Source organism: Equus asinus, chromosome 3 (genome assembly GCF_041296235.1).
Source record: "Equus asinus isolate D_3611 breed Donkey chromosome 3, EquAss-T2T_v2, whole genome shotgun sequence".
NCBI lineage: Eukaryota > Metazoa > Chordata > Mammalia > Perissodactyla > Equidae > Equus > Equus asinus.
This window is the reverse complement of record NC_091792.1, coordinates 158,202,501-158,229,954: the sequence shown is the minus strand read 5'-3', so window position 1 is coordinate 158,229,954 and position 27,454 is coordinate 158,202,501. Positions and strand designations below refer to the sequence as shown.

The following is a 27,454-nucleotide window of genomic DNA, read 5'->3' as shown; positions in this document are numbered from 1 at the left end:
ACATGCACACATGCACTACACACAAACATGCATGCACACACACACAGGCATGCAAACACACATGCGCACACATATACACATGCACTACACACAAACATGCATGCACACACACACAGGCATGCAAACACACATGCGCACATGCACTACACACAAACATGCATGCACACACACACAGGCATGCAAACACACATGCACTACACACAAACATGCATGCACACACACACAGGCATGCAAACACACATGCACACACATGCACTACACACAAACATGCATGCACACACACACAGGCATGCACACATACACAAGCACGTGCACACATGTATACACACAAGACACACGAACGAGTGCATGTCACACTGGGGGGCCTAATCAGCTCAATTTCCTGGGTGACGTACTCTTTCAGTCTGCAAAGCGTCACCATTGTGGGAAGTGGGGTTTATCTGTATTGTTTCTTACAATCACGTGTGACTCTAGATTTATGTCAAAATAAAGCATCCGCAAACCAAGGTGAGCCTCTGTCCAGGATGGTCAGGCGGGTGGGCCTCTGGCCACGGGGGCTGGGGGCTGTTGCCTCTGTCACAGTGGAGGGAAGTGTGAGTGGTTCGCAGGCCGCCAGCCCGCCTGACACAGCGCTTGACAGTGAAACAAGTGCGCCTGCCCCCGCATCACGGCCCTCACCGGCGGTGAGCGCTCGCCCACGCTGCGCGGCACTTAGCAACCTGCACGACCGTCCCAGAACTGACTAGGGCGTGTGGTGTTGCCATGGAGACGTTGTCTTTGAGCCTCCTGGGTTTGCTGCCTGTCGTTGGTGGGGAATAATGGGCCGAGGTCAGCGGTGATGGGGAGCGCACCCCGAGGCCCGGTTGACGTCTTCCTCCTGCCACACGAAGGAGGGACTTCCTCTCTGCAAGCGTGGCAGAGGGGCACCCGGCAGCTGCTGCAGCCCAGGGCCGTGTCACCCCACACCGGGCCCTCCCCCACCGGGTGTCTGCGTGACCTACCCAAGGCCCAGGCGTTGAGGAAGAGAGGCGACGTTAACTCGGGTCTCCCCACAGTGCGAGACGTCTTCCCTTTGGTTGGCCTGCATGAAATCAAAACCAAACTGGAAATAACACGGCGAGTTCAATGACGCTGGGGAAGGGACATGCCCTGGAGAGCGGCTGCCCCGGTGCTCCCGTCACCTCCACACCCAGCTCCTGCTGGGCCGGGCCTGGGGCCGAGGGGACGGCCATGGTAGCAATGACAGTGGCCTCAGCCACCAATTGGCAATAGATCTTACTATTGTGTCTCCCATTTTACTGATGGAGAGCTAAGGCCCGGAGAGGTTAAGTGACTTGCCCAGGGTCACACAGCTGGGGCGTGGCATTTAAGCACAAGCGTGTCCCCCACGTGGAGCGTGGCCACCCAGAAACCTCGGCACCGCCTCTGAGCCTCCCCGCCCCCTCCACGCTGCCACTTGTCCTGTTGTGGTGACCTCTGGATAATAATAACAGTCGCCTTTGAACGGGCTCCTGGCCTGTGCCAGATGCTGTAGCTGGCATGTGCCTGCGTCGTCTGCCGTCAGCCACCCTGCAAGCCGGCTGTTGTCCTCACAGCTCATTTGCTGGGGCTCAGTGTTTAGGCTGCTCGCCCACGGCTGCCTCGATGTCCAGGAGCAGCACCATGACCCTGTCTCGCCCGTCACTGGTCCCCAGTGCCACAGATGGCGCCCAGCACATGGCAGTCTAGCCGGGAGCACGGGTGCAGAGTGGAAGCCTCAGCGCGGGGCCCCCGCTCCTTCCAGCCCGCCAGACCCTCTGCCGCTCTGTGATCCCGCGAGCAGGAAGCTCCCGGCCACGCCTGGGCCAGTGAGGTCTGGTCCCAAGCACCGCATGGGCCGCCTGGCCTCATGTCACCCCTCAGGCCTGGTCTCCGACGCAGGCACCTTTGTCACACACCTCTTCTGGTTCCCGTTTTTCCAGGACGCCCTGGGCAGCCTCCTGAGGGTTCAGTAGGCCGTTTCCCACCCCAGATGTTGAACGTGGCACTGAGTGAACGGGAAGGAAGGGCCGCGCCTGTGGAAACGTCTTTGCTTTCCCAGACGTGGCTGTCACTCCCTCCGCTCAGCCTCTAGAGGTCGCTGCCAGCCCCTCCCTCGCCCGCTGGGCAGGCGGCCGCACCCCTGGGCCCCTCGGTTTCTCCACCTGTGAAACGGGGTGGTCTGGGTGATGTTGCTCGTGGGGCTGGGTGATGACAGGGGACACTGCGCTGGCGCCCGCGAGCGCCCTGTAAATGCGTCTGTCGGCGGTGCTGTTGTTCGGGGCAGGAGGAAGCGGGTGTCTTGGCGTTTGGCCGGGTCCCTTTCCCTGGCGCGGGATGCTGGGTTTGGGGCCCTTAGGTGAACCCCGCCCGTCCTGACTGCCCGTCTCGTTGCAGGGACGGGCTGCCCTACTGTGAGGCCGACTACCACAGCGAGTTCGGCATCCGCTGCGACGGCTGCGAGAAGTACATCACGGGGCACGTGCTGGAGGTGAGTGAGGCGGCCCGAGCTAAGCCCTGCGCTGGGCCCCGGGGCCTACCTGCCCCCTGGGGGTTTCCCAAGAGGATCAAAATGGCCTCTCGGGGTGCCCCACGTTCGTGTGTGTTTGTGCAAGAAGCCGTACCCCGAGCCTTCGCCACCACCTTCCTGCCAGCTCTGCTAGAGGACACCTCCCAGGGCCTCTCTGTGAGTGTCACCTCCTCCAGGAAGGCTTCCCTGTGACGCTCTCTGTCCTGGGCCCTTTACAAGTAGGTAGGGTCGGGGAGGGTGAGAACTTGATCCTCCGTCCAGCATTTTGAGTCCAAATGGGGAGACTGAGGCCCGGAGGGTTTAAAGTGAGCCCGGGAAGCAGGACTGTGTCCCCATAGGAGGCTGAGGGGTCACCTGGCGGGGGAGGTCAAACAGCACTTCTGGGGTTGGGGGACTTGTGGGGTGCTGATGCTGAGTTTCTGATCTGGGCGGTAGTCACATGGGTATGTCCCTTTGTGAAAATAACAGGTATTATGAGTTTTTCTACATTTGTTCAGTAAGATCAATCCCATGGGGCGGCCGGGGTCGACCCCACCACGGGATTCTGGGGCCCAGCCCAGTCCCCACCCCGCTCGGCCGCCCTACCTTGGCTCTGTGCAGGGGCGGGAGGATGGACTGTCCCTGGGCCTGCCCGTGGTCCCTGGGGGAGGGCAGGTGGCAGAGAACCTCAGGGAATGGGAGGCGGCTGAGCGCTGGGAGGGGAGGGCGCCCAGACCCGGCCGAGGGGCGTGGGAGCCCTGTCCGCGGAGGTCGCAGAGCAGCCTCTGGGGGTGGGAGGATAGGTGGGGGGATGAGGCTGGGGGCCCCCGCCGCCATTGCTGACCAAGGCTTTTGAGCTCCCTTAGGCTGCTGCTAAGCTGGACCGGAGGCCGGAGCTGAGAAGCCAGCCAGGAGGGAGTAGAGCATGGGACGGCATTCCCTGCATCCACAAGGACTCCCGCCCACCCTGCCCGCAGCTCGTGGCCAGCACGTAACGGGGGTGCAGGATGCTTTAGTGGAACTGGACATTGAAGGGCCAGTTGCTTTTCTTGAAATTATGCTTGACATCCGAGCCACAGGGACAGAGTTACACGGGCCTCAGCTCCACCTTTCTAACCCTCTCTCACCGTCACCTAGGCCTGGAGGGGACAGGGGAGGCAAAAGCGGTGGTTGCACCCACCCTAGACATCAGTGCTGCCTGAGGCTGCCCCCGACTCCCCTCCCCTCATTTCCTGGTAAACCCGGGGTGCCAGCGCCACAGCGGGAGTGGTCCTGGGTCTGTGTGGAGCTCTGCCCTCCTCTGCTGAGTGGCCTCTGAGGAAGGATGCGATTCCGCACTCGCTGATTGTAGAGAGTTCGCAAAGCACAAGTAAGGGGGGAAAAAATCACTGATCAATGACCCTAGTTAGCTCACCTTTTTGGCTGGTTCCTTCCAGTTTTTTCCTCTCTGCATGTAATCATAGTTGGGATCAAACTGTTTGTACAACATCACGCCTGATTTTTTCAGCTCACGTTTCCTGTTTAACAGATTCCTATGTTTTTGTTTTTTGTATTATGGGTCTTTTTAAAAATGGTTTTATTGGAGCAGAGTTCACCGACCACACCATTCCCCCGTTTAAAGCGTGTGTCAGCGGTTTTTGGCATCTTCACAGAGCCGTGCGGCCACCCCATCATGCCTTTTAGAGCATCTTCCTCACCTCACGAAGATGCTGTGCCCTTTAGCTGTGACTCCACTGGACCCCAGCGCCCCGGCCACCTCCAGTTGACTTTTGGTCTCTAGGTTTCCCTGTCCTGGGCATTTTGTGTAAATGGAATCATGCAATACGTGGTCCTCCGTGTCTGCCTTCTGTCTCGCAGGGTAACGTTTTCGAGGCTCATCCCTCCCCCAGCATGTTTCAGTGTTGCATCGTATCCCATCGTAGGTATGCCCCGGAATTTAAGTCCATCATTTACTGTCAGACATAACACCGCTTTCGGGGTTTTTTTTACTACAGTAAATAACACTGAGATGAACATCTTTTCTCAACTGCATCTCTAGTTTTCCTTAAGATTAATTCACAGAAATGTAGAAACCGAGCCAACAGCTGTGAACTTTTTCAGGATTCTTAACACTCTTAAATCGCCTTCCAGAAAGATTATTCTAATTTGCACTCTCATCACCAGAGTATGGTATTCCCCATCTCCTCCCGCGGGTGTGACCTTTATGACGTCCTGGCCAGTGTGACGGGTGCGGACTCGGGACCTCGCTTTAGCGCGCCTCTCTTCCGTCCCTTCTGATGCTGGGGCTTTTCGTCGTTTTAAGCCAGTCCTAGTTCTTGCATTTCAGTTACGTTTCATAGACTTTCCCTGTTCATCCATTGGGGTCTTCACGTCTTCCTGACCCGACTGTGCGAGTGGTCACGTGATGAGTGTTGCTATTGTCTGCCCAACGTCTTATAGGTATTTTCCCAGGTGGCGAACATGCCTGATGTTTACACACACACCCTCTCCCAGGACCCCAGGGCGAAGCCTCCCCGGGCCCTCTCCTGTCTCCTGGTGGCTCCCTCACCCCTCTCCCTTCGCTGCAAACCCAGCTCTGTGGGCGTCTGCCCCCTGTCCCCTGCATCAGCTTCTGGAGGCTCCCGCAAGCCCAGCAGTTCAAACCGTGTTTGTCTCTGTTCCCCAAAAAGATATTCCAGATCGTCCCTCTCTCGCAGGCTGCTCCCCCCACAGTGACCTCGTCTTGGACAGGACAGAGGGAAAGGGCCAGTGTCACTCAGGACCGTCCTCGTCGGCTCACCGTGAAGCTCCCCACTGCCACCCCTAGGCCCTCGCCTGCCCTTTCTGATAAAGGCGCTGTCCCTCCTCCCACCCATGGCCCCTGCCTGTGCTTGGTCCAGACCCCTCCCTCACCCTGCCGTCTCCTTCCCTCCCTGGGTGCACACCCCCCTCTCAAAGGGCGTCCTCCCCAGTAGGTTTCTAAACGGTTCAAGTCTCCCCCATTAAAAAAAACCCTGCCAACCTCGCATCAGGGCCCCTCTACCCGCTGCTGTCCCCTTGTCCCTGCGCAGCCGAGGGCTCCATCCAACGGCCACCCCACTGCCTCTCAGCCACCAGCCTCTCTCCTCGGTGCACTCGGGCCTTCTCCGCCTGCCTCCCGCAGGCCCCAGGCCCCTGGCTGGGGACCCCTGTCAGCCCCTTCACCGCCCCTCCCTGCCTGTGGGGCCTCCATGCCCACACTTCCGGGTTTCCCGTGGGGGCACCTGCTGGGCCTACCTCTCCTCCCAGAAGTCTCCCAGGCACCTTGCTCCTCCTCTCTTGAGTTACCTGGCTGACTCACCTTTGTCCCTCTGACCCATATTCCTCCTCTGAAGTGCAGGTGGCTCTAAAGCTTGGCCAGGTCATCACTAAATTCGGGAACAACTCCCCCCCCCCCCCCCCCCGCCCCAGCCACCCGCCTCTCTCAGGGAGCTGCACCACCTGGTGCCACCCCCCTGGCACCTGGCGTCGGGCTGGCCTCCACCCCAGGGAGACCACGTGCTGGGCCATCAGCCAGCCCCCAGCAGGTGGCCAAGCCCACGGTGAAGGCAGACTGCCCAGGCTCCTGCACTTGGTCTTTGCCCACCACTCGGCCTCTCCCAGTGCGTAGACGTTGGCCTGCGTCCTCGTTTTGGCCTTGTGCCACGTCCTAATACCTCATGGCTAAAGTGCGGTGCGTCTTCAGCTCAGGCTGAGCTGTTGCTGCTACAGGTGTGTGAGTCTAGCCTGACCTGCTTCCTGATGACCGTGGGCCCTGCAGCCTGGGAGGATGGGGGCAGAGACCTGACCCAAAGCCTGCAGTCGGCCCCGCCTCTCCCGGCCCTGAGCCAGCGCCGCACCTGTCAACAGACAGCTCAGTAACCTCCTCGGTTCAGCGAGACACATCTGTGGAGTGTCCCCAGCTCAGTGCTGGCCCTTGGTAACTGTTGGGGGTGGAGAGCCTTCATCATCGTCCTGGGGCAATCAGCAGGCCTCCCCTAATGGACTGGGAGGGCAGGAGTGGCCCCGTCTGCAGTGTCAGCATCCCTGAGAGTTAATGCTGGGCCAAATACAGAATTGGGAGGGGAGCCCGTGAATGGGGTCCCTCTGGTGCACTCCCGGTTATCAGGAAGGGCCCGTCTTAATTGTGAGGAGCAGGAGAAAAACAGGTCTGGGTTTCTCCTCCTCGTCTGCGGTGGAGGATAAAGGGCCTCCCAGGGAAGATTAATGCTTTTGTTTTCGCCTCTGCCGGCAAGTTCCGTGGCGTGGCTGAGTCGGCGGGCTCTGCAAAGCTCTGAGCATCCTCCTCGGAGAGGCGGCAGCCGCAGGCGGGCAGAGATGAGCCTGGCTCCGCAGAAGGGGAGCCGCCGCCGCCGTGGCACCGCCTGAGCTTGGCCTGGAGCGTGCCGGCGCCCAGCTGGGCAGGCAGTGGGCTCTCGGGGGAGCAGGTGGCAGGTGGCAGGATCTGAAAGAGAAGGAAAAGGATCCAGACCACTGGCTGGAGGGTGAGGGTGTCCATCTTCACCGTCACACTGCCCGTTCCAGCTGTCCTGTCCAGGGAGTGGGCACTGGAGAGGGGCTGTGAGGGCCAGCCGATCGGACTGGGCTCTGGTGCCGGGACCCTGTGCAGGTAGGAAGGCTGGCCAGGTGCTTCTGAGGGCTGATGGGGAGGCCGAAGGTGCCATGATGGGTTGCAGGTGGGTGGGCTGGCAGGGAGACTGGACAGGTCAGCGAGGTGTGAGCCCCCTCAAGGCACCTGTCATCCTCATTTGGGCCCTAAGATGCCTGTCGGCACCCAGGGCTTTCCTCTCCCCAGAGCCCGAGTCGGGGAGCAGCTGGGCCCCCTTCCCTGCCTGCAGGAGCCCTCGATCTGTGCCGCGTCTGCGTGCGGCCGGGCGGAGTGCCATCTTAACGCTGGTGCCTGCCTGCCCATGAAATGTGCATTCGGTGGTGGCGGTGGGGTTTGGCCCCCCCCCCCCCCAGTTGCTCCTAAATCTGTAGCATCCTCTACTGCGTGTTTTCCTGCCTCTGCCTGTCTCGGGTGTCTGTCTTGATGAACCTGCTCTATGCTGGGGTGCGGGTGGAGGAGCCTCAGGGTCCAGTGGGGACCTGGGAGGGGCTGACAGCTGCCCCCACCCCATCACCGAGATGGACGGCTGGGCGCGTGGGGAGGGGCTGGGCGTGGGAGCAGAGCTGCGTGCCTGGAGCAGCCATGCTGCCGTGCTGGCTCCTGGGGATGGAGAGAGCTGGAAGGTGACTCGTGAATCATCAGGGACAGCAGTGTCACCAGACCAACTAAACCTGAGTTTGATGAGGGGGAGGAGGTGCTGAGTGAGGGGGAGGCCCCGGCTCAGGCTTGCCGGCGCCCACCTGCCTTGTTGTCACGGTAGTAGCTGGAATGCTCCCCTGTGGGGCCGGGGCGGGGCGGGGGTGCGGGTGCTTCTGGCTTAGCCCCACCCTCCTTAACCCGTGCCCTCTCTGAGCCCCACCTGCCTGTGCTGCCTGCTTGTCTCCATGGTAACGAGAAACCCAGGGCCCCTCTGGGAGCAGTAACTAATTCCTCCTTTATTTCTTCCTCCCTCCCTCCCTTCCTTCCTCAACCCATCACTCACCTTACAGACCCCCCCGAGCACTCACAGAGTCCCACCCCTGGCTGGGACTGGGTGCTCAGAGGTGACGGTGATGGGGTCCCCCTGCTGCCCTAGAGGAACCCTGGAGGGAGAAGGGGCCGCCCAGGCGCACTCGGGCCCTGCGTCAGGCGGCCAGTTAAACTGCTCTCCATTTCAAATAAACCATCTCCTGCCACTCAGGGACACTGGCTGTTTTCCCCTCCTTCCTTCTGTCGGCACTTTCTGTGTGCCCTCATAAGCAGGTGTGACTATCACTGGGAGGGAACAAACCACATGTTCCAAACAAACAAAAGCATTTCCTCGGGACAGAGGTGAAGCTGGCTTCCAGAGGCCCCAGTTTCTCTCTCTCTCTTTTAATTTAATGAATCTGTGTATTTAAAAAGCACATTCAGAAGGAATAGCTGTTTATTATAAAATAAACCAAAACATCATCCATAATGAAGCCATCACCCAGACTAACTACTGTTAGCATTGAGAAATCATCCTTTTAGATGGTACACACAGACACACAGACACACATGCAGACACACAGATAAGCAGATACGCTCATAGACACACACAGACACACAGATACACAATAGACATACACACAGACGAACTCACACAGGCACACACACAGACACACACGGACACAGACACACACACTCATACACGCAGACACACAGACACACACAGACACAGACACACACAGACATGGGCTGACTTGCGTGGAGCCTGGTGTCGCATCCCTGCTTCTCCCCCCAACAAGGAGTCCGCGCCTCTGGTCCTCGTCCTGGAGTGTGGTCTGTAACGTGGTCGACAGTGGCGTCCCCGTGCCCTCTGGTCCTCGTCCTGGAGTGTGGTCTGTAACATGGTCGACAGTGGCGTCCCCATGCCCTCTGTCCCTCGTCCTGGAGTGTGGTCTGTAACGTGGTCGACAGTGGCGTCCCCATGCCCTCTGTCCCTCGTCCTGGAGTGTGGTCTGTAACGTGGTCGACAGTGGCGTCCCCGTGCCCTCTGGTCCTCGTCCTGGAGTGTGGTCTGTAACGTGGTCGACAGTGGCGTCCCCATGCCCTCTGGTCCTCGTCCTGGAGTGTGGTCTGTAACGTGGTCGACAGTGGCGTCCCCGTGCCCTCTGGCCCTCGTCCTGGAGTGTGGTCTGTAACGTGGTCGACAGTGGCGTCCCCGTGCCCTCTGGCCCTCGTCCTGGAGTGTGGTCTGTAACGTGGTCGACAGTGGCGTCCCCGTGCCCTCTGGTCCTCGTCCTGGAGTGTGGTCTGTAACGTGGTCGACAGTGGCGTCCCCGTGCCCTCTGGCCCTCGTCCTGGAGTGTGGTCTGTAACGTGGTCGACAGTGGCGTCCCCGTGCCCTCTGGCCCTCGTCCTGGAGTGTGGTCTGTAACGTGGTCGACAGTGGCGTCCCCGTGCCCTCTGGCCCTCGTCCTGGAGTGTGGTCTGTAACGTGGTCGACAGTGGCGTCCCCGTGCCCTCTGGCCCTCGTCCTGGAGTGTGGTCTGTAACGTGGTCGACAGTGGCGTCCCCGTGCCCCCGGTCATCTGGGTTTGGGGATGCTGGTGATGGCGCCAGGCAGACACCGTGCAGGGGCTCCTTCCAGCTGCACGCACCGCCGTGCAGGTGAGCGCCCCAGGTGGGATAGGTGACCCACCTTTCCCAGACTCTGTCCCCTGGGGGCCGCTTGGGAACAACTGGTGGCACGGTCTCCGCGTTCAGAACGTCTTTAGGGAACACCGCCTCTGCGCGCGGCTCTGCTCCGGGGTCTGGGGGACAGTGGAGAGGGAGGGACAACGGTCAGATGATGCTGGATTGAGAGGAAGGAGGAGAGGGCACGAGAGTGAGAGCCATGCCAGCCTGCAACCCGCGTTCCCAGCAGAGACCCCAAGCCGGGAGTGAGCGTGTCCTGGACCAGGGGCAGGTAGGGGAGCGGTGGGGAGCGTGGGGGCGAGGTCAGGGCTCTGAGGGGCTGCAGGTGGCATGGGCTTTGCTGGCCAGCAAGGAGTGGGCTCTACTTTTCAAGGCGAAGCATCCCCTGAGGGTCTTAGCGTGCAGGGCCCCTCTGGGGACCGCACGCGGCTGCGTTGCTCCTGCTGAAGGTCTGGATTAGCTTCTCAGTAACTTTGGTTGTATCGGCACACCCCGATGATTAGCTTTTTTAAGATCTGGATTCCATTCTGGTCATTCGAAAAGGAAACTAAAGCTTCGAATGGGGCTGGTGAATGCACGGTGCGTCCCCACTGGGAAACGGCCAGTCCCAGCTGGGGAGATGTGTGGCTGTGGGCTGGGCCCTCTGCAGCCTGGAGTCCCGGCGAGGGCTCGGAAAGCAGGCAGAGGCGCGGCCTGTTCTCCAGGGAGTGGAGGAGGCCGTGGATGGGTCTGGGGAGGACAGGGACTCCTGCCTGGGGTGTGCGAGGCTGTCACAGTCGGGGGCCGGTCCCTCTGTGCTTCCCGTGGCCGCTGAGGAAGGGATTGCCGGCTCCGCCCTGCAGGGAGGCGGGGAGCTCCTGGAGCCCAGACATACTGCCCCATCTTCTCGGCGCTGGCCTGGCTCTGACTCGGTGCCGGGCCCCAGGAGGCTGCATTCCTGTGTAACTAAAGAGGCCTGTCTTATTAAAGACGGCAGCCGCGTGTCAGAAGGCACGAGACATCTTTTTAAAACCATGCACTATAAAATCTCATGGGCTTTTAATACACTTTTAAAATCTGAGCCATCTGCTGGGCTGGGGGCTGGGGTGGCTGCACAGATGACACTGCCAGCTGCTGATTTTTGAGGCCCTTCTTGGACGGTGATTGGGAGGAAAGGGCCCTGGAAGAGCAGGGGAGTGCAGCAGTGTCCCAGGGACGTGGGGCCCGTCACTGTGGCCACTGTGACAGAGGACAGGAGTGACAATGAGATTGATACAACAGGCGAGGGCACTTCTGTTTTTGACTCTGTGAGCCCGTCTTAGTTGGTTGGGCTGCCGTAGCGAGCACTATAGGCTGAGGGGCTTAAGCAGCAGTCCTCACAGTTCTGGAGGCTGGACGTCCAAGATCCAGCCGCCAGCCCGTTCGGTTCCTGGTGAGGGCCCCCTTCCTGCCTTGCAGACGGCTGCCTGTCCTGCGTCCTCACATGGCAGAGAGCAAGCTCTGGTGTCTCTTCTTGTAAGGACGTTAACATCCCTGTGAGACATCACGGGGGCCCCACGTGTCAGGGCTTCCTTCCCTTCACGGCCAAATGATATTTCGCTGGATGGATAGACCACAATTTTTTTATGCACTCTCCCTTTGAGGGACAGCTGGGTTGTTTCCACCTTTTGGCTGTTGAGAATGATGCTGCTGTGAACATTCACGCACAAGCGTTTGTGTGGACATGTGTTTTCATTTCTCTTGTTCTGTCCTCGTCATTTTTCTTGTGTCCCAGAGTGGAATTGCTGGGTCGTGTGGTCATTCTGTACTTTATGATGCACTGACAAACTTTTCCACAGTGGCCATACCTTTTTGCATTCCTTCCGTTGAGGTACGAGCGCTCCTATTTCTCCACATCCTCGCCAACACCTGTTGTTTTCCATGTTTTGTTTTCTTTCATTTTAATCCAAGTCACCCGAGTGGAAAGTGGTACCTCGTGGTTCAGATCTGCGTTTCCTTAATGACAACAATGTTGAGTATCTTTCATGTGCTTCTTGGCCATTTGTGTATCTTCTTTGGAGAAATGTCTGTTCAACTCCTTTGCCCATCTTTTAATTGGACTTTTTGTCTTGTTGTTGTTGAGCTAAAGGTGTTCTTTATATATTCTAGATATTAAGCCCTTATGAAATCTGTGATTTGCAGATATTTTTCTCCCGTCCTGTAGGTTGGCTTTCCACTTTCTTGATAACGTCCTTTGAGGCACAAAGGTTTTTAACTTTTGCGAAGCCCCATCGATCTATTTTCCTGCTGTTGTTGCTCGCGCGTTTGCTGTCAAACCCGAGGATCCGTTGCCAAATCTGAGCTCATCAACATGTGCCCGTGTGTTTTCTTCTAAGAGTTTTATACTTTTAGCTCTTACATTTAGGCCATTGGTCAGTTTTGTGGGAAACTCTTTTGTTGGTGTGTAACGCATGCAGAGGAGCGCATGAATCAATATGTGCTGCCTGATGAGTTTTCACAAGTGAGACACGAACCCAGATCAAGAAGAGAAACGTCAGACTCCTGGGCTCTAATGCTGGCTCCACCACCACCCTGCTGTGTGACCTTGCTCAGGTTGCTCCACCTCTCTGTGCCCCTTATGGAAAACAAGGATAATAATGCACCTCAAAGAGCTGTTGCGAGGATGAAGACGAGTTAGTGTGTGTCAAGGGCTTCTCATTTCCAGCCGCAGAAACGGTGCCCACCTTGCCGTGATTTTTGGAGGTGGGGGAGTTTGCCAGGTGCCCGGGGTGGGAGGGGCTTTGCACATGGGGGGAAGAGTGTGGACACAGGGCCGGCCCCTCACGGTGGCTGTGGGCCGTGTCTCCGCTCAGCATTGATTCTTGTCGTTGTGTTGGTGTTTCACGCCTGTCGTCTTAGAAACTGTGCCCACAGGCCTCCCTCTCCTCCTGACTCACGTGTAGACGTGAGTGTGGACGTGCTGTGTAGACTCCAGGATCTGTTTCCCTCCCACGTGAGCTTTTTCCCCCAAGTGGCTGTCACAGAACTTCTCTTTGAAGTCATGGGGGGTTGACCCCCCAGTGTGGAGGGGGCACCTGGATGAGGTGGCATGAGGACAGGTCAGAGGTCACAATGTTTAAAATGCGTGCGTCATCAGTTGAGAGCTGTGACATTGATGACAGGTGATCCTGCTTCTGAAGATGGAGCAGTTTCCACCCCCTGTTGACGCCTCGGAAAGAGAGCTGCTCTGATCACTTGGCATTTTTATGCTTTTAATCACTAACGTGACAGCTCCACCTCCTTCTGCCTGGGGCCGCCGTGGGGTGACCTGCTGCCCAGATAGAGCCCTGCAGCTGGCAGTTCCTGAAGTGGCCCCGTGCTGGGACCTGCCCTCAGAGACTCCCTGCCTAGTGGGGAAGAAATTGCCAAACCCTGTGAAAATGGGAGCCCACGTTAGGGAAATGTTCAGGGAAAGCTTCCAAGAGGAGGTGGCATCTGAGATGAGATAAGGAACCTTCCGGTGGCCTGGAGAGGAGAGTGGGGAAGGACACTCCAGGAAGAAGGAAGAGCTTGTGCAAAGGCCTGGAGGCTGCAGAGCTGGCAGGACCGGGGACCCAGTATCCTTGCACTTCCCGGGAAGAACCCCTTTGCTGAGGACGTTGGTGGGCTGCGTCGACTGGCACATCCCGCCCCACACAGAGAGGAGCTTGTCTTAGATTCTTCCTCCCTGTACACAGGGTCGCCTTGGGCCCAATTCTTCCCGAAGGCATCCGTGCGTAAGGGAAAGAAAAACGAGATGCCTGTAAGGAACTTCTACCCCGTTACTTCCTTACTCTTGAGCGTGATTAGTACTAATTCAGACTCAGGAGGTGATGACTGCACCTCCTCCCGTTTCAGGAGAGAGTGGAGCAGGGGACCAGCATCCGAGTTTGGCAGCGGCTACAGCTCCGCCCTCCCCGCAGCTGAGAAATAGTCGCTATAAAGTAATGCCGGGGGAGGTATTTGGGGTGATTTTTTTTTGCACCATGTACAACTAGGCAAACCAGCCAATGTGATTTGTTTAGGTTATTTCAATATTAATATTTTAATTTAATTTAATGGATTTTTAAGAACTATAAAAATAATAAATGCTAATTGAGAAAATTGAGCGAGACAGAGATACAAAAAGAAAATTATTCATTATTTTTCACCCCACCCCTCCAGTCCCTCCACCTGAGGAAATAAGGTTAGCTTCGTCCCCCCCCTCCTCCTCCCCCTTCTCCTCGTCCCTCTGTCCTCCCCCCATACAGAGATGGTGGGACCCGGCCCCCTCTGCCTCATGGGGGCGGCAGACGTGCCAATCACTGAGCGGAGGAGCTGGTGACACGCCTGCTCTCCTAGAGGTCGGGGAGTGTGGCCAGGTCTCTGCTCTCCAACCAAGGCCCCGGTGGGCTGGGGCCCAGCGTTCACACAGGGCACCCTGGACAGCCTGGGGGCACCCACAGGATCTGGCCTCTGTCCTTGGTCCCGTCCTCCCGGATGGTTGTGGGCTCTCTGCCGCCCGGCGCACCTCCCAGCATCACCTGGGTGCCGGCGTGTGGGCTGTGCCATGAGCTCAGTGCTGCGGTCCAGGGACCCCCCACCTGTGGTAGAGACACCTCTGCTTTGTTCTTTCTGCAGGCAGGGGAGAAACACTACCACCCTCTGTGCGCACTATGCGTCAGGTGCGGCCGGATGTTTGCCGAAGGCGAGGAGATGTACCTTCAAGGTGAGATTAAGAATGTGCTGCTCGGTCCCCTAGGGAAGAAATGGACATCTCTGGGGCCCACACCATGTGCTGGGTGTGAACCGGTGGGTCACGTGTTATCTCACTAGTCAGGAAGCCCTGCCATGCCGGGAGCTGGGGGAACAGGACCCTAGCAGCCGTAGTGGGTGGGGCGGGGGGCTCTGGTGGGCAGTGGGCAGTATGGGAGGCAGAGCCCATGGGACCTGCGGGTGGCCTGGACGTGGGGAGATGGGCCAGATGCTGCTGGGAACTTCCTGGGGGGCAGACTGGGGAAGGATGGGTGACATCAAGACCTTGTCTCTTTAGCCACAGTCTCTTCTCAACAACGTGTCTGTCTCCAGTGACCCCAGAGGCAGGCAGGTGGGAGAGCCACACACTGTCCCATAGACGGGCTGTTTAGTGACCTCATGCGGCGTCATCTTGGGGCTGTGTGTCAGACAGGCCTCCCTTTCTGAGGCCAAACTCGTGGGGTGACATCAGCTAGGACGGCCTGGTCCCCAGGGTTCCGTGTTGTCTCTTGAGTCTCCACTCAAGAGCACATGAAAGGGGTCCTTTGCGCCCCCAGCAGCGCTGGGCTGTCTGGGCCGGGAGTGGTCCCCCGGCCCGAGGCGGCCACCCCCCTGTGAATGGTGCTCTCAGGCCCTCCTGATGTCGAGCACAATGGCTCTGGGACGGCTGCTCAGGGACGCGAGCTCACCATCAAGGGGGACCCAGTCTCGGGGAACAAAGACAGTCTTCACGGCACTGGGCTGAGGCTGGCACCCCGTTTCTAAAGCAGGACCTGCTGTGGCTTTCTGTGGGATGTTAAAGCCGGTCCCATGCCCTCTCCGGGCCTCACATCTCCCGATCTACATGATGAGGGGTCAGACCAGCTGGTGGTTTTCAAACTCCACCCCACAGAGCACCAGAGTCCCATGGGAGCTCTGGCCCCACCCTGCCTGCACCCCCTGAGACCCTCTGCCTGGTCTACCTGGACGTTGGGGCTCCATGAGGGTGTTATCAGACAGGTGGATCCTGTGTAATCAAGCTGTGAAGGGCAGTGCTCCCAGCGAGCCCTATGCCTTCGAGGTTGATGGGGCAGCCACACCCAGCACCACCACCGCCTCCCACCGGACACACCTCCCAGCAGTGGACTCTTTCCAGCAAACGTCGGGAGGAGGTGCTGACCGTCACTAGTTATCAGGGAGACCCAGATTAAAATGACTAGATGCTATTTTTTCTCATTGGGTTGACAAAGAGAAAAGGAAGGACGTGTCCCCATGTTGCAAGAATCCGAGGAAATGGGCCTCTTACCTGGCTGGTGGGGGCGGACGTTGGGAAATTGCCAATATGCATCAAGAGCCTTAAAAATATCCACACCCTTTGAGCCAAGACTCCACTTCCAGGAGGTCCTTAAGTAAATGAGGAGTGCTGGCACGCGCGTGCAGCTGGGCGCCCCCATGACATTGTTTAGAAATAAACCACGGGAGCCCGCAGGCGAGGATCAGATAAATTCACTCATCTTTCTGTGCAGTAGAATGTTGCCACGTATCCCTTAAAGTTACATTTTTGATATTTAGTGGTATGGGAAAATGTTCAAGACATCTTTAAGCAAAAATCACAGGTTGTGAAACCGTGTGTGTGCAGCCTGACCCACGTGCTATTTGCTACGTGCGTGTACACTGGGGGCAGCCAGCCAGAAGGGGGAAGAGATGGTAGATGATTTTAATTTCCTTATGTATACTTTTTTGGGTTCCTTTAATTTTTAATAGGGAACATCTATTACCTTTGTAATCAGAAACAATTTTTTTTAAAGAAACGTTTACACCCCACCCCCCCCCCCATCAAATCTGGTGTCTCTGGGAGTCGGGCTGTTGGAGATGGAGGAGCAGTGAGAATTCCCCTCCCGGGTGTCAGGTCTCCTGGAGGCTTTGCGGGCAGGAGAGGATGCAGCTCTTCCTTCCACACACATCTTTAGGCCCCTACTATGTGCCAGGCCCTGTGGGCCTTGTGTGGGGGATTTGAGTGTGGGATGGACACGGCCCCACCTCCAAGGGGGGGGCGTGGGCTGGCCTGGCACCCGTGGGGCAGGAACCCAGAATCAGCCGCGACCACAGGCAGAGGGCGTGAGTGGAGGGCGGCTCCGTGGAGGAAGCGGGGTCAGGCTGAGGTTCAGGAGGCCCTGAGGGGGCCGCAGGTGCTGTGGGCCCTGACGGACGGGGGCAGGGAGAGCTGACACGTGCTGAGCCCCATCCCCCGTGCAAGAAATGTCGTGATAATAAAGCAAACACGTGTACATGATGATTCACAAGGCACCTTTCCAATAAGTCATGACCCCTACTCAATTTTATGAAATTCTCCTGATGGCCTGACGAGCTAGGATTATTGTTGGTCCTGTTTGGAGGTGGGAAAAATCTGAGACTTGGGGAGGCCGAGTTTGAATTGGGAAAGGGCAGAGCGCCAGACGGGTAGGGCACGTGGTGACCTTGTTACCTTGATGTGGTGGCTGTTGACATGGGTGGCCGGGTAGAGCTGGCAGGTGAAGAAACTGAGGCACGAGAAGGCTCAGAGAGCCAGTGAATTAGTGATGGGGTCTGCCCAGCATCCCAGCCTCATGCCCGGCCCCTGCCCCCATCCTGCTCCTCACCCCACACCCGAGGCTCCCCCTTCCTTCTCCTCTGCCGCTGAACTTGAAGCCCCGTCCTCTGAGGAGCCTCGCCTGGATGCCCCAGGCTGGGCCAGGTGCCCTCCCCAGGATCCTCAGGACGCGGGGCAGGCCCTGTGGGAGCAGTGAGCGCCCGGCGGTGTGTTTTCCCGTTTATTTCACATCCACCAACGGGACTGCGAGCCCCCTGGGGTCGGGCCTGTGATCCGCATGTGCTGGCCTGGCGCCCTCTAGCTCAGAAGACGGGCGGGGGAAGGACTGCCATGTAGGGCCCGTGGGCCCCCTCATCCTGACTCTCCCTCGGGCCCCTGCGTCTCGGGAAATAACGCTCACCACTTCCCTCTCGGGAATCTGTCCGCAGGCTCCTCCATCTGGCACCCGGCGTGTCGGCAGGCAGCCAGAACTGAAGACAAAAACAAGGTTGGTGGAATTCACTATTTTCCCCGATGTACTCTTCCCTGCGTTTGCGGGATTGTCCCATAGTTAAGAGGATGCTGACCAGCTTCGGCAGGCTCACTGGCCAGTCCCCCAGGCTGTGGGGCAGGTGGCACGAGGCCGGGAGGGCATGGAGGTGTAAACAGGTAGATGAGCTCAGGGGCGATGCGAGGGGAGTGGAGGGCACCCCGGGGCCTCCCCACCCGGGTCCCGCTGACCCCTTCACTCCTTCAGTAGACGCCGATGGCCGTGAAAGTGTGGGGACAACTGCAAAATTAGCGGGTCCCCAAACAGCCCCTGGGACCCCCTGCACTTCTGACGCCAACTGCAAGTTCGAGAGGTCCCCCAAACTGCCCTCGGGTTCAATAGTCCGTTAGAAGGACTCACAGAGCTCAGTGCAAACTACTGTAGCCACGGTGACAGTTTATTAGAGGGGAGGATGCAGTGAAATCAGCCAAAGAAAGAGGTGCCTGGGGCAGGGTCCGGGAGGGGTCCCCTCTCCTGGAGTCAGGACAGGACACAGCACCCTCCAGCGTCAGCGGGGACAGCTCCCGAGGAGTACTGCCAACCCAGGCAGCTCCGTGTCCAGACACCTTACGGGGCCTCGTGTAGGCCCGCTCGATTGACTCCCTGATGCCTTGCCACGTGGCTGAGTTCACTCTCCAGGGGGCCTGACCCAAGACCACGCTGAGTCACACATGGGCCATTCTGGCATGGCCAGCACCACCCAAAGGGTGTTGGGTGTGGTTAACTCCCTCCCTAAATAAAGACCCCCACAGATGTGACAGATCACCTCCCGGAAAGGAGGGCAGAGGCCAGATTCTGGCCCACTCAGAGGCCCTGCTGGGCGCCGGGCAGGAGGTGGGACAGGGGGAGGAAGGTGGAGGTGGACCCTGCCCTCCCCTGGCTGATGTTCCGGAGAGAAAAAAACCAATACCTAAACTAGCAAATAATGCAACAAATCAGGCAAGAATGGCTGCTGGGGCAGGTGCACTAAGGAAGCCCACGGGAGCTGGAGGCAGGACAACGGGGAGGAACCGACTGTGCACGGGCTGGCCCGGGGAGGCCTCCAGAGGGCATGAGCCTGGAGCGAGGCCTGATGGATAAGACAGCATCAGCCCTGATGAGAGGGAGTGGGAGGAGGGTTCTGGGCTGGGTGTGCAGCCTGTGCAAAGGCCGCGAGGCAGGAACTAGCCGGAAAGCTCCGGGAGCTGAGAGGAGGCTGGGGTGGCGGTGTGGTGAGTAGGGAGGAGTTCCCATTGCCCCCTCACCTCCAGCCCCACTCCAGCCAAGCTGACACATCTGCCCAGCTCCGTGCCCTTTCTGGCCTCTGCACCTTCGCAAACATCTTCCTTCTGCCAGGAACGCCCTCTTGTGCCCTTGCATCCCAATGAACGCCTATTGTAGGTCTTTTAAGATTCACCATGAATGTCACCCCTTGAAGACTTTGCTGACCCCTCCCACTGCCCCAGTCCTCACCGCCCCCCAGGCCTGGCCAGGCGGGGGGTTCCCTCCACCTCTGTGTCCACAAACCACCTGCACGCTGTCTCCCATTGAGTGACGCCCGCTCCCTCCACTCCACTCCATTCCGCTGGAGCCTGGAGGAAGGCTCGCTCTCTGTGTTCCGAGTTCCCGGCTCCCCACACGAGTCCTGGCACGTGACAGAGACTCGGCGAGTGTTGCTGAAGGAAAGAAGGAAGCGGGTCTAGGCTGGACGGCAGCCCGGGGGCCACAGCCCTCGGGGGACAGGCGCATCGGCCACTCTGCTTCACCAGGCACTGTGTGCGCCAGGCCTGTGCCAGGGAGCACCCCAGCGGGACCCCACCAGGAGCCGTGGCCCCAAGGGCACCAGGACAGTGCAGAGGGGCAGAGCCCCTTGTGGAGAGTGGGATGTGACCCACAGGACACTCCTGCCACCTGCAGGGCAGGCCATGTCCTGGTCAGCCCCGGGACCACAGCAATCCCCTGGCCTTCCACTCCCTCCACCACACAGCTGTCGCAGGCCTCTCCAACCCTTTTCACACCCCCACCAAGCAGGCTCCCGAGGAGCCCTTGCAGTGGGCCCTTGGCGATCCTGGGTACTCAGACGTCTCGTGGCTGTGCGTCTGCGTCCCCATGTGAGAGACGGACAGGAAACAGCCTCGGTGCCTGCGGGGACAGAGTGGCAGGAGCAGAGTAAGAGATGGGATGAGGGACAGAATTCGGACCCAGCCTCTCTGAGCCAAGTCCACGTGATGCCCAGAGCACCGCCTGGGAGGCAGGGGCTTCCTCTGCTGGTGGCATCTCCAGGCCAGTTAAGACATCGAGGCAAACCAAGTCCGAGGGCAGCTGAGAGGATCGGTCGGGATGGCCGGAGTGGAGTGGTGGAGTACCAGGCAGGGACCCCTGGGGAGAGCGTGAAGCCCAGGCCTGGAGGGTGGGAGGCGGCTACCTATTCCCGGAGACCCCTGGCCAGCGCTGCCTTTAGCAGGGAGGGCTTGTGCCGGTGAAGTCCGCCCCATGAGACGTGGGGCAGACTCATGGCAGAGCTCTTTTTTTTTTTTTTTTTTTTTTAAAGATTGGCACCTGGGCTAACAACTGTTGCCAATCTTCCTTTTTTTCCTGTTTTTTCCCAAAGATTGGCACCTGGTCTAACAACTGTTGCCAATCTTTTTTTTTTTTCTGCTTTATCTCCCCAAACCCCCCCGTACACAGTTGTATATCTTAGTTGCACGTGCTTCTAGTTGTGGGATGTGGGACGCTGCCTCAATGTGGCCTGATGAGCGGTGCCACCTCCACGCCCAGGATCCGAACCCTGGGGCGCCGCAGCGGAGTGCGCAAACTTAACCACTCGGCCACGGGGCCGGCCCCTATGGCAGAGCTCTTTACTGAGGACACTTGTTCTGTGGTCCTTGTGTCCTGAAGGACTTCCCGCCAGGGGGCCAAGGGGAATCAGGGTGCGCGGGGTCCCCCCACCCTTAGCTCTGCACCTGGGACGCAGCTGGCCCCACCCCCGGAACTAGCAGGCTCTGGGCTTTGGGAATTTCTCATGGGGCTGGACAGAGACCCCCTGGACGTCGGCCACTAAGACGTGCAGGGCTGTTGGCTGGTGGAGGAGACCCTCCTATACCACCCTTCAGGGTGGGAGACCCCCTGCAGTTCAGCAAAGGCTTGCCAAGCCCACTCTGAAAGAAGCGAGCAGAGGGGACTTCTCCCATGTTTTTGCATTCTCCCCTGCGCTTCATGCCTTCGCTCACTGTGCGTCCTCATTCAGTCACTTGTCATTCTTTCACTCAGCAAACTTTCACCAAGGGTCTGGTTGTGCCGAGCTCTTTTCTTGGCCTGGGGCACAGAGGGGACTGAGTCGCCAGTCCTGCCCCAAGATGCTCCTGAAAGAGGTGGGAACGGTGGTCAGTGCACGTCGTGTCTGGTGGCCCCAGGGATGCCCAGCATGCCACATGGACCAGGGAGAGGAGGCCTGGGCTGGGGCCAGGCTCCATGCAGGAGACACACCTCCTCCCCGTGCCCCCAAGCCTCCCCGTGTCCCCCGACAGCCTCGCGTGTTGGCCGCGTAATTGCTCCACGCCCTTGCGGGACCCCGGGCCAGCTGGAAGGCACCACTGCGTCCCTCGGCTCTTGCCCTCAGGCAGGCACCCCTTTCATTTATGGTCTCGTCTTCCCAGCTTTTAAAATGATGCCAGCTGCTTTGCTCAGAGTCTGCCTCGAAGTGTCGATATAGGCCTCCAGTTTCATCCAGATTCGGATGATTGCCTTTGATACGCACAGACATGAGACACTCGCACTTGGAGAGCCCCTGAGCTGGGTGCTGGTGGGCACGGACCTCTGTGTGGCCGCTGTTCAAACCTCAGGGCTGGGTGGAGAGAGGGAGGGATTCTGGTGAGGGGCTGGAGGACCAGGGGTCCTTGCCCTGGGGCAAAGGGAGCAGCAGGAGCTGGCCTGTCCCCCTAGCCACTGTGACCCCAGGGTTGGCAGCCCGCCTGGGCCGCCACCCATGTCTGTTCCTCTGTCGCCCCAAGTGTCCTCTCGAACTCAAAGTGCACATTCTGGAGTGACAGCTCGAGAGCCGTGGACAAGGTCAGGGGGGTGACAACTGCACAGAAAGGAGCCAGGGACAAAGGAAGCCCATGGTCTGGGAAGGGACCCTGGGGCTTCAGTGGCTGGGCCTACCACTCCCCACGTGCCAAAGGTGACACCCATCACCATTTGGCTGAATTCCCGGAACTGTCGCTCGAAATACAGATCACTGGGATTTGGTGGGGCTGCCCCACCTTCTCCCTCCCACCTGCTCCTCAACCTTGGGGACCGCTGCTGCCTGCCCTTGCCCCGCCCTGTGGTCCCCCACCTCCAGGTGACCCAGGACAGCGCCTGTCCCCAGGCCCAGCACCTGAGGGGCGTGTGGCGGTGAGGAAGGGGACAGAGCCACATGACAGCCCTTCTCCCAGCTCCGGGGACACAGGGCGGGGAGGCCGTGGGAGGAAGTTGGTGACTGTGTACGTTTCCTGTGGCTGCTGTGACGAATTACCACAAACTTAGTGGTTTGAAAAAACCACAGATGTGTTACCTTACGGTTCTCGAGATCAGAAGTTTAGAATGGGGTGGCCGGGATGCGCTCCTTCCGGAGGCTCCGGAGGAGGGTCCGTTCCTGCCCTTTCCAGGCTCTAGAGGTGCCCGTGTTCCCGCTTACAGCCCCACGCCGCTCAGGCACCCGCCTCCCTCGCCACGTCTCCTCTCACCCCCTACCTCCTCTCATAAGGACCCTTGTGGTTCCCGGGGGCCAGCCAGAGAGCCCAGGGTGGCCTCCGTCTCGCACTCCTTAACCACGTCTGCAGAGTGACTGTGGCCACACGGTCACACAGTCACAGGTTTGGGAATTAGGACGTGGGCATCCTTGGGGACCTTATTCTGCCTCCCACAGTTAGAGAATATACAGTCATGGTTTGTCCTGTACATGGCAGGGTCACAGTGAGTGGCCGGCACACTGCAGCGGCCCGTCGTCCTCTCACATGGCTGATATGGCCCACAGCTCACTCTACAGACAGCCCCCGTGCCACCCGGGCCTCGGCGATGAGCCAGGTGGCACCCTGCCCTCACAGAGCCACGATCCGTGACCCTGAAGTGACCACAGGCTCCTGACCTCTGTCCGTTGGACACCTCCATCCTGACCCGAGGGCCTGCCAGAGGGACCTGATGGAGTCAGCCTGCACGCCGAGAGGCCTCCAGACCACACACGTGCGTGTGTGTGAGCAGCTGGCCATCGGCCCGTCCCTGGAGTCTGACCGGGGCTAGAAAGGGGACCTAGGACCACGGCAGGCCCACTCAAGGACAGGTCAGGATGGCCATCGCCGGCTCCTGAATTCTGGACTCAGCTGTGGAGCTGGCCTCGGGGCCCACAGGGAGCCCAGCTCCAGCCAGGCCTGATAGCACTATCTGCCTCTGCTCTCAGCCTCGAGGCCAGCCCGTGAGAACTGTGGGCCACGGCCCAGGGGACGGGAGGCCTCTGAAACCTGGCAGGATGCTGGCAGGACCAGGAAGGAGGCAGGGCCGTTGCCTTGGGGGCTGCACAGCCAGAGTTGGCTTCCTGGGCTGTGTCTCCACAGATGCTTTGGGAACATTTGGGGCCGAGGCCAGCAGCCTGAGAACAGCTGTCCCCTTAGCACCGCACCCTAGGGCTGGTGTGGCTTGGGCGACCCCTCTGTGTCCTGGGACAGGATCCAGGCCCCGGTCAGGCCCTGTTTGTCCCTAGTTTCACCTTCCCCACGTCCCAGCCCCACCCCAGCCCCTCAGAGCCTCTTCTGTCTCACCAGAGGAATGAGCATAAACGCCGGGGCCTGGACCGGGCCATGTGGGGCCGGCTAGTGGGTGGACAGGGCAGACACAGATGATTTTCCCTGGGCCTTCAGGCCCCTTGGACGTGGATCTGCCGGCCGGGCTGGCCGCTTGGCCTGGGTTGCAGGAGACGGTTGTTCTTTCTGTATTGTTCATTGCGTGGGAACCAGTCAGTGAACATGAGCCAGCCAGCTCCGGGCAGCTCCAGGTCAGCTCGGTGGGGTGGGCTCTGAGGGGCCATCAGTCCCTGAGAAACAGCAGAGGTGGCATGGGCATCGCTGACTCCCTCTGAAACCAGCCCCAGATGGAGGGGCGCCACTGTTAACTGGTAATCCAGACGGGAGCTCGCTCAGCGTGTCGGGGGTATGCTCAGCAGACATTTAACAAGTACCCCTCCCTGCCAGGCCCACAGGGGCTACCGGAACCCCAGGGAGACAGCCCCATCCCTCCCTCCAGGTTGTTGTCCAGCAAGAGAGGCCAGCACCGGGTCTGTGCTAGGACGCGCTGAGGCTGGGGGAGGCGCTCTCTCCTCACAGGCTGGAAGGTCTCCCTGACTGCCTGCCCCCCCAGGGGGATGGGTGCCCCCCAGGACAAGGACGACTCCTGGGTGTCTGCCAAGGGTGCCTGGGGAAAACCCCATCAGAAGGCTGTGGTCCTAGCTGCCCATCCCCCGTGCCTCCTTGGGCATTGGATCATATGGTCATTCAACACACAGCCACTGAACACCTACTGTGTGCCTTCTGGGCTGGGTGCAGGGAACACAGAGATGAATATGACCAATGGCGTCCCTGCCCTCGATAAGCTCCCCATCCGGTGAGGGAGGCACACATGGGATGGGCAGGCTCCAGAGTGCAGGGTGCTCCACCTGTGACAAGGGAGGGATGGGCCCCAGGGTGGGGCCTGGGATGTAGGGCAGGGAGAGGACGGCTTCCCGGAGCTGGGACTTGGCAGGTGTGTGGGAGGGCTCGCAGGCCTGGCCCTGTCCTGGCTCTGGGTCCCGTGTCTGAGGCGCCAGGGATCTGCGGGGTGTTGAATGCGGGTTTCAGAGCCAAGGGGAGGGGGCTGTGCCTGCTGAGTAGCTGGGGAGGAGCCTGGTGCGTGGTGAAGGGGCCGGGGGCTGGCCGGGGGCTGGCTGACCCGGCGGGAGGCTGGTCCTGCAGGCTGCCAATTTCCATGGTTGCAGTTTTTAGAGGCAGTGCCCCTTCCCCACCCCAGGGCACAGAGGTCTGCGCTGCTCACTGCGTGGGACCTGGGAGGAAGCAAGAGCACCTGCACTTATTGTGGGGCTGCTGAGCAGGGAGAAAATAGGCTTCTTTCCTGAGACTGCCCGAGAGGCCCAGACGCAAGGACATTCTGGCTGAACTCCTAGCCGCAGCCAAGGGGGGTAGAGCAAGTCTTGGTTTGGAGTCCGGCTCTGCTTCTGCCCAGCTGTGTGACCTTGGGCAAATCCCTGGCCCTCTCTGGGCCACTTTAACATGGAGATGAGTGGGTGTCAGACCCCTCCTGTGGGTCAGTGTGACCTGTGTGTGACCTTAATGAAAACCAGGGGCCCAGGCACTGTTGTGGGACTGCACGCCCCCAGGCCAGGCTGCCGGCCCCTTCCATCTCTGCAGATGTGAACACAGCCCCGGAGAACACACCTGGGTCCTGAGTTTGACTGTGAGGCTCCTTGGGGGAATAGGAGGCAGCGGAGGAGAAAGTGAGAGAAAGCCGCAGTCTCCTTACTCGTCGGGAAACAGTCTCCACTCATCGCTCCCATCTGGGCTCAGGGGGCTGGGCGCTCCGCTCCTCTCCCCTCTCAGCAGGGCTGGGACTGGCAGAGAGGGGAGGAAGCACAGGCCCCAGCTGCTTGCTCGGGCGCCTTCGATGAGCTGGGACAAACCCAGACGCCGGGCTGTAACCGCCCCAGCCCTCCGCGTGGCTGTGCTGATGCGAACCCAGTGCCGCTCACCCCCCCCCCCGTGCCGGACATATCCCTCGGGGCCTGGGGTGCTGCCACAGCTCCGAGGACCCTTTCTTTTCAAACCCCCAGAGTTGGTCTGCTTTACAAAGAAGGGGCTTCAGTCACGAGCCCGGCTTGAACTGGAAAGCGGTGAGGATGACATACCAGGACCGAGCACATCCGGCCACATCTCTGCCGGATCCTCAGAAACGGGAAGCCCCTTTTAGGGAGTTTTCCAATTTGTAGAGAAGGAAGCTGAGACCCAAAGGGTTTTTCAAATGTGTCAAATGTATGCGTAGCTCACTTTTGGCCGCTAAAATAGGCGAGCTGACCTCGGGGACAGCAAGCAAAACAGACCTGTGTTACCTGCCTGCTGTGGAGCCAGCAGCTTTGCAAACAGCCCGTGACCTTCTGTCTTCCCCGGGGGTGGCTGAGCACCCAGGACTGCACTGTGGGGTCGGGCTGAGCTCTGCAAGGAGACCCCCGCCCCGGCCGGCCTCCGGAAGCCCATGGTCTGAGGGGCAGGCAGACCCCGGAGTCGACACGCTGTCCAGCGGGCAGAGCTGGGGCCGTGGGGCCCGGGAAGCAGGACCAGCCTCGAGGAAGAGGGAGAGGTGTCCCCAGGCTTAGTCCTGAAGGATGCCAGGGCGATGACCAGGGGCCCAGAGAGGGGACGGCCTGGCGCTGACAAGGGAGCCGGTGAGAGACAACCCCCAGCGTCACTGCCTCTCCGTCTTCTCTTCCTTTCTAGATGCAGACCCAGGGCTGCAGTCAGGTTCCCCGGGGCTCCGCCCCCCATGCCTTACAGGTTTGTGCCCCGGCCCCGCTGCCGCGGGCGGCCTCACGTCTGGTCCTGGTGTTGTCCTGTCCTCGCTGGTGTCCTGCTGAGTGTAGGAGGAGCTGGGTGTCACCCATGGGAGGGAGGTGCTCCAGGGCCCCTGTTAGTGGCACAGACTGAGCAGCTTAAACAGCGGAAATGTATTCTCTCACAGATCCGGAGGCTGGAAGTCCAAGATGAGGTGTGGGCGGGTTGCTTCCTTCTGAGGCCTCTCCCCTTGGCGTGGCGGCCGTCTTCTCCTTGTGTCCCCACCTGGTCGTCCCTCTGTGTGTGTCTGTGTCCCGATCCCCTCTTCTTACAAGGACACCAGTCAGACTGGATCAGGGCCTGTCCTAAAGACTCCACTTTAATTAGTCACGTCTTCAAATGCCCCATCTCCCGATATAATTACATCCTGGGCCCTGGGGCTTACCACTTCAACATATGAGCTTGTGGGGGGCACAATTCAGCCTATAACATGGCCCGTCCTAGGCTGCTGCTGCCACCACAGCGGGTGTGGAGCACTGAGAGGGGCTGGACGGAATGATGGGGAGGAAGGGACCTGCTTAGAAAACAAGGAAGGAGGCAGCAGGAGCTGTGAGTGGGGTTCAGAGAGGCGGCCGAGTTCTGGGCTGGGAAGTGGGAAGGCCCTTTGTGGAGACGGGCTCCATTTAGATGGGGCAAGTGGGAGATGTGGGAAGGCTAAGTTGCTGGGTGGTCCAGGCAGGGGTGGGGGCTGGACCGGGAGAGGGATGTGGAGCCACCAGGTCATGCCCTGCAGGTGGGGTGGACACAGGTGTAGTGAGTGGAGTGGGAGCTGAAGAAAGAGCGTGCCCACGCAGAGATGGGGCGGGCCTGACGCGCTGGAGTGGAGGAGATAGACAGTCAGGGGAACCCTCACCTCGGGGGATGCACTCGATGTGGTTGGGGACAGAGGAAGGGCAGGAGTGGCTCCAAAGAGTGGTGAGCATTTGAGGAGCAAGTCTCAGATGTGACCGCAGCAAAAAGGCACCCAGGCCAAGACCAAGGATGCGATGGTGGGAGTGGTCAGCGGTGACCTCAGAGGGCCGTTTCTAAGACTTACCTGGGATGTGGGACCAAAAGCAGGGTTATTGCAAGTGCTGCTGATGCCGAGAAAGATTTGCGAGGGTCAGGGGGCGTGAAGGGTGGAGCCGTGGGGTCAGGCTGGAGATGGGCTTTAGGGTCACTGAGACCGTCCTGGAGTCTGACAGAGAGGCCTGGGCTGGTAGAATAAGCTGGAACACGTCCACCA

At 59.5% G+C, this 27,454-nt stretch overlaps 1 protein-coding gene across 37 annotated transcripts in view; it reads left to right on the top strand.

The window, feature by feature from the left end:
• Window positions 1-27,454, top strand: part of ABLIM2 (actin binding LIM protein family member 2) — a 166,876-nt gene that overhangs the window by 72,724 nt on the left and 66,698 nt on the right. For 22 of the 37 annotated variants that reach the window (XR_011502376.1, XM_070506313.1, XM_070506303.1 and 19 more), the window contains 4 exons: window positions 2,416-2,509; window positions 14,412-14,499; window positions 17,523-17,581; window positions 26,116-26,172. Coding sequence is in view for 36 of the 37 variants with exons in the window: in XM_070506313.1 (XP_070362414.1) it covers window positions 2,416-2,509; window positions 14,412-14,499; window positions 17,523-17,581; window positions 26,116-26,172 (298 nt within the window). In the remaining variant the exon portion in view is untranslated. The remainder of the gene's footprint in view (window positions 1-2,415; window positions 2,510-14,411; window positions 14,500-17,522; window positions 17,582-26,115; window positions 26,173-27,454) is intronic. The other 15 variants (XM_070506316.1, XM_070506317.1, XM_070506289.1 and 12 more) reach the window with 1 other exon arrangement.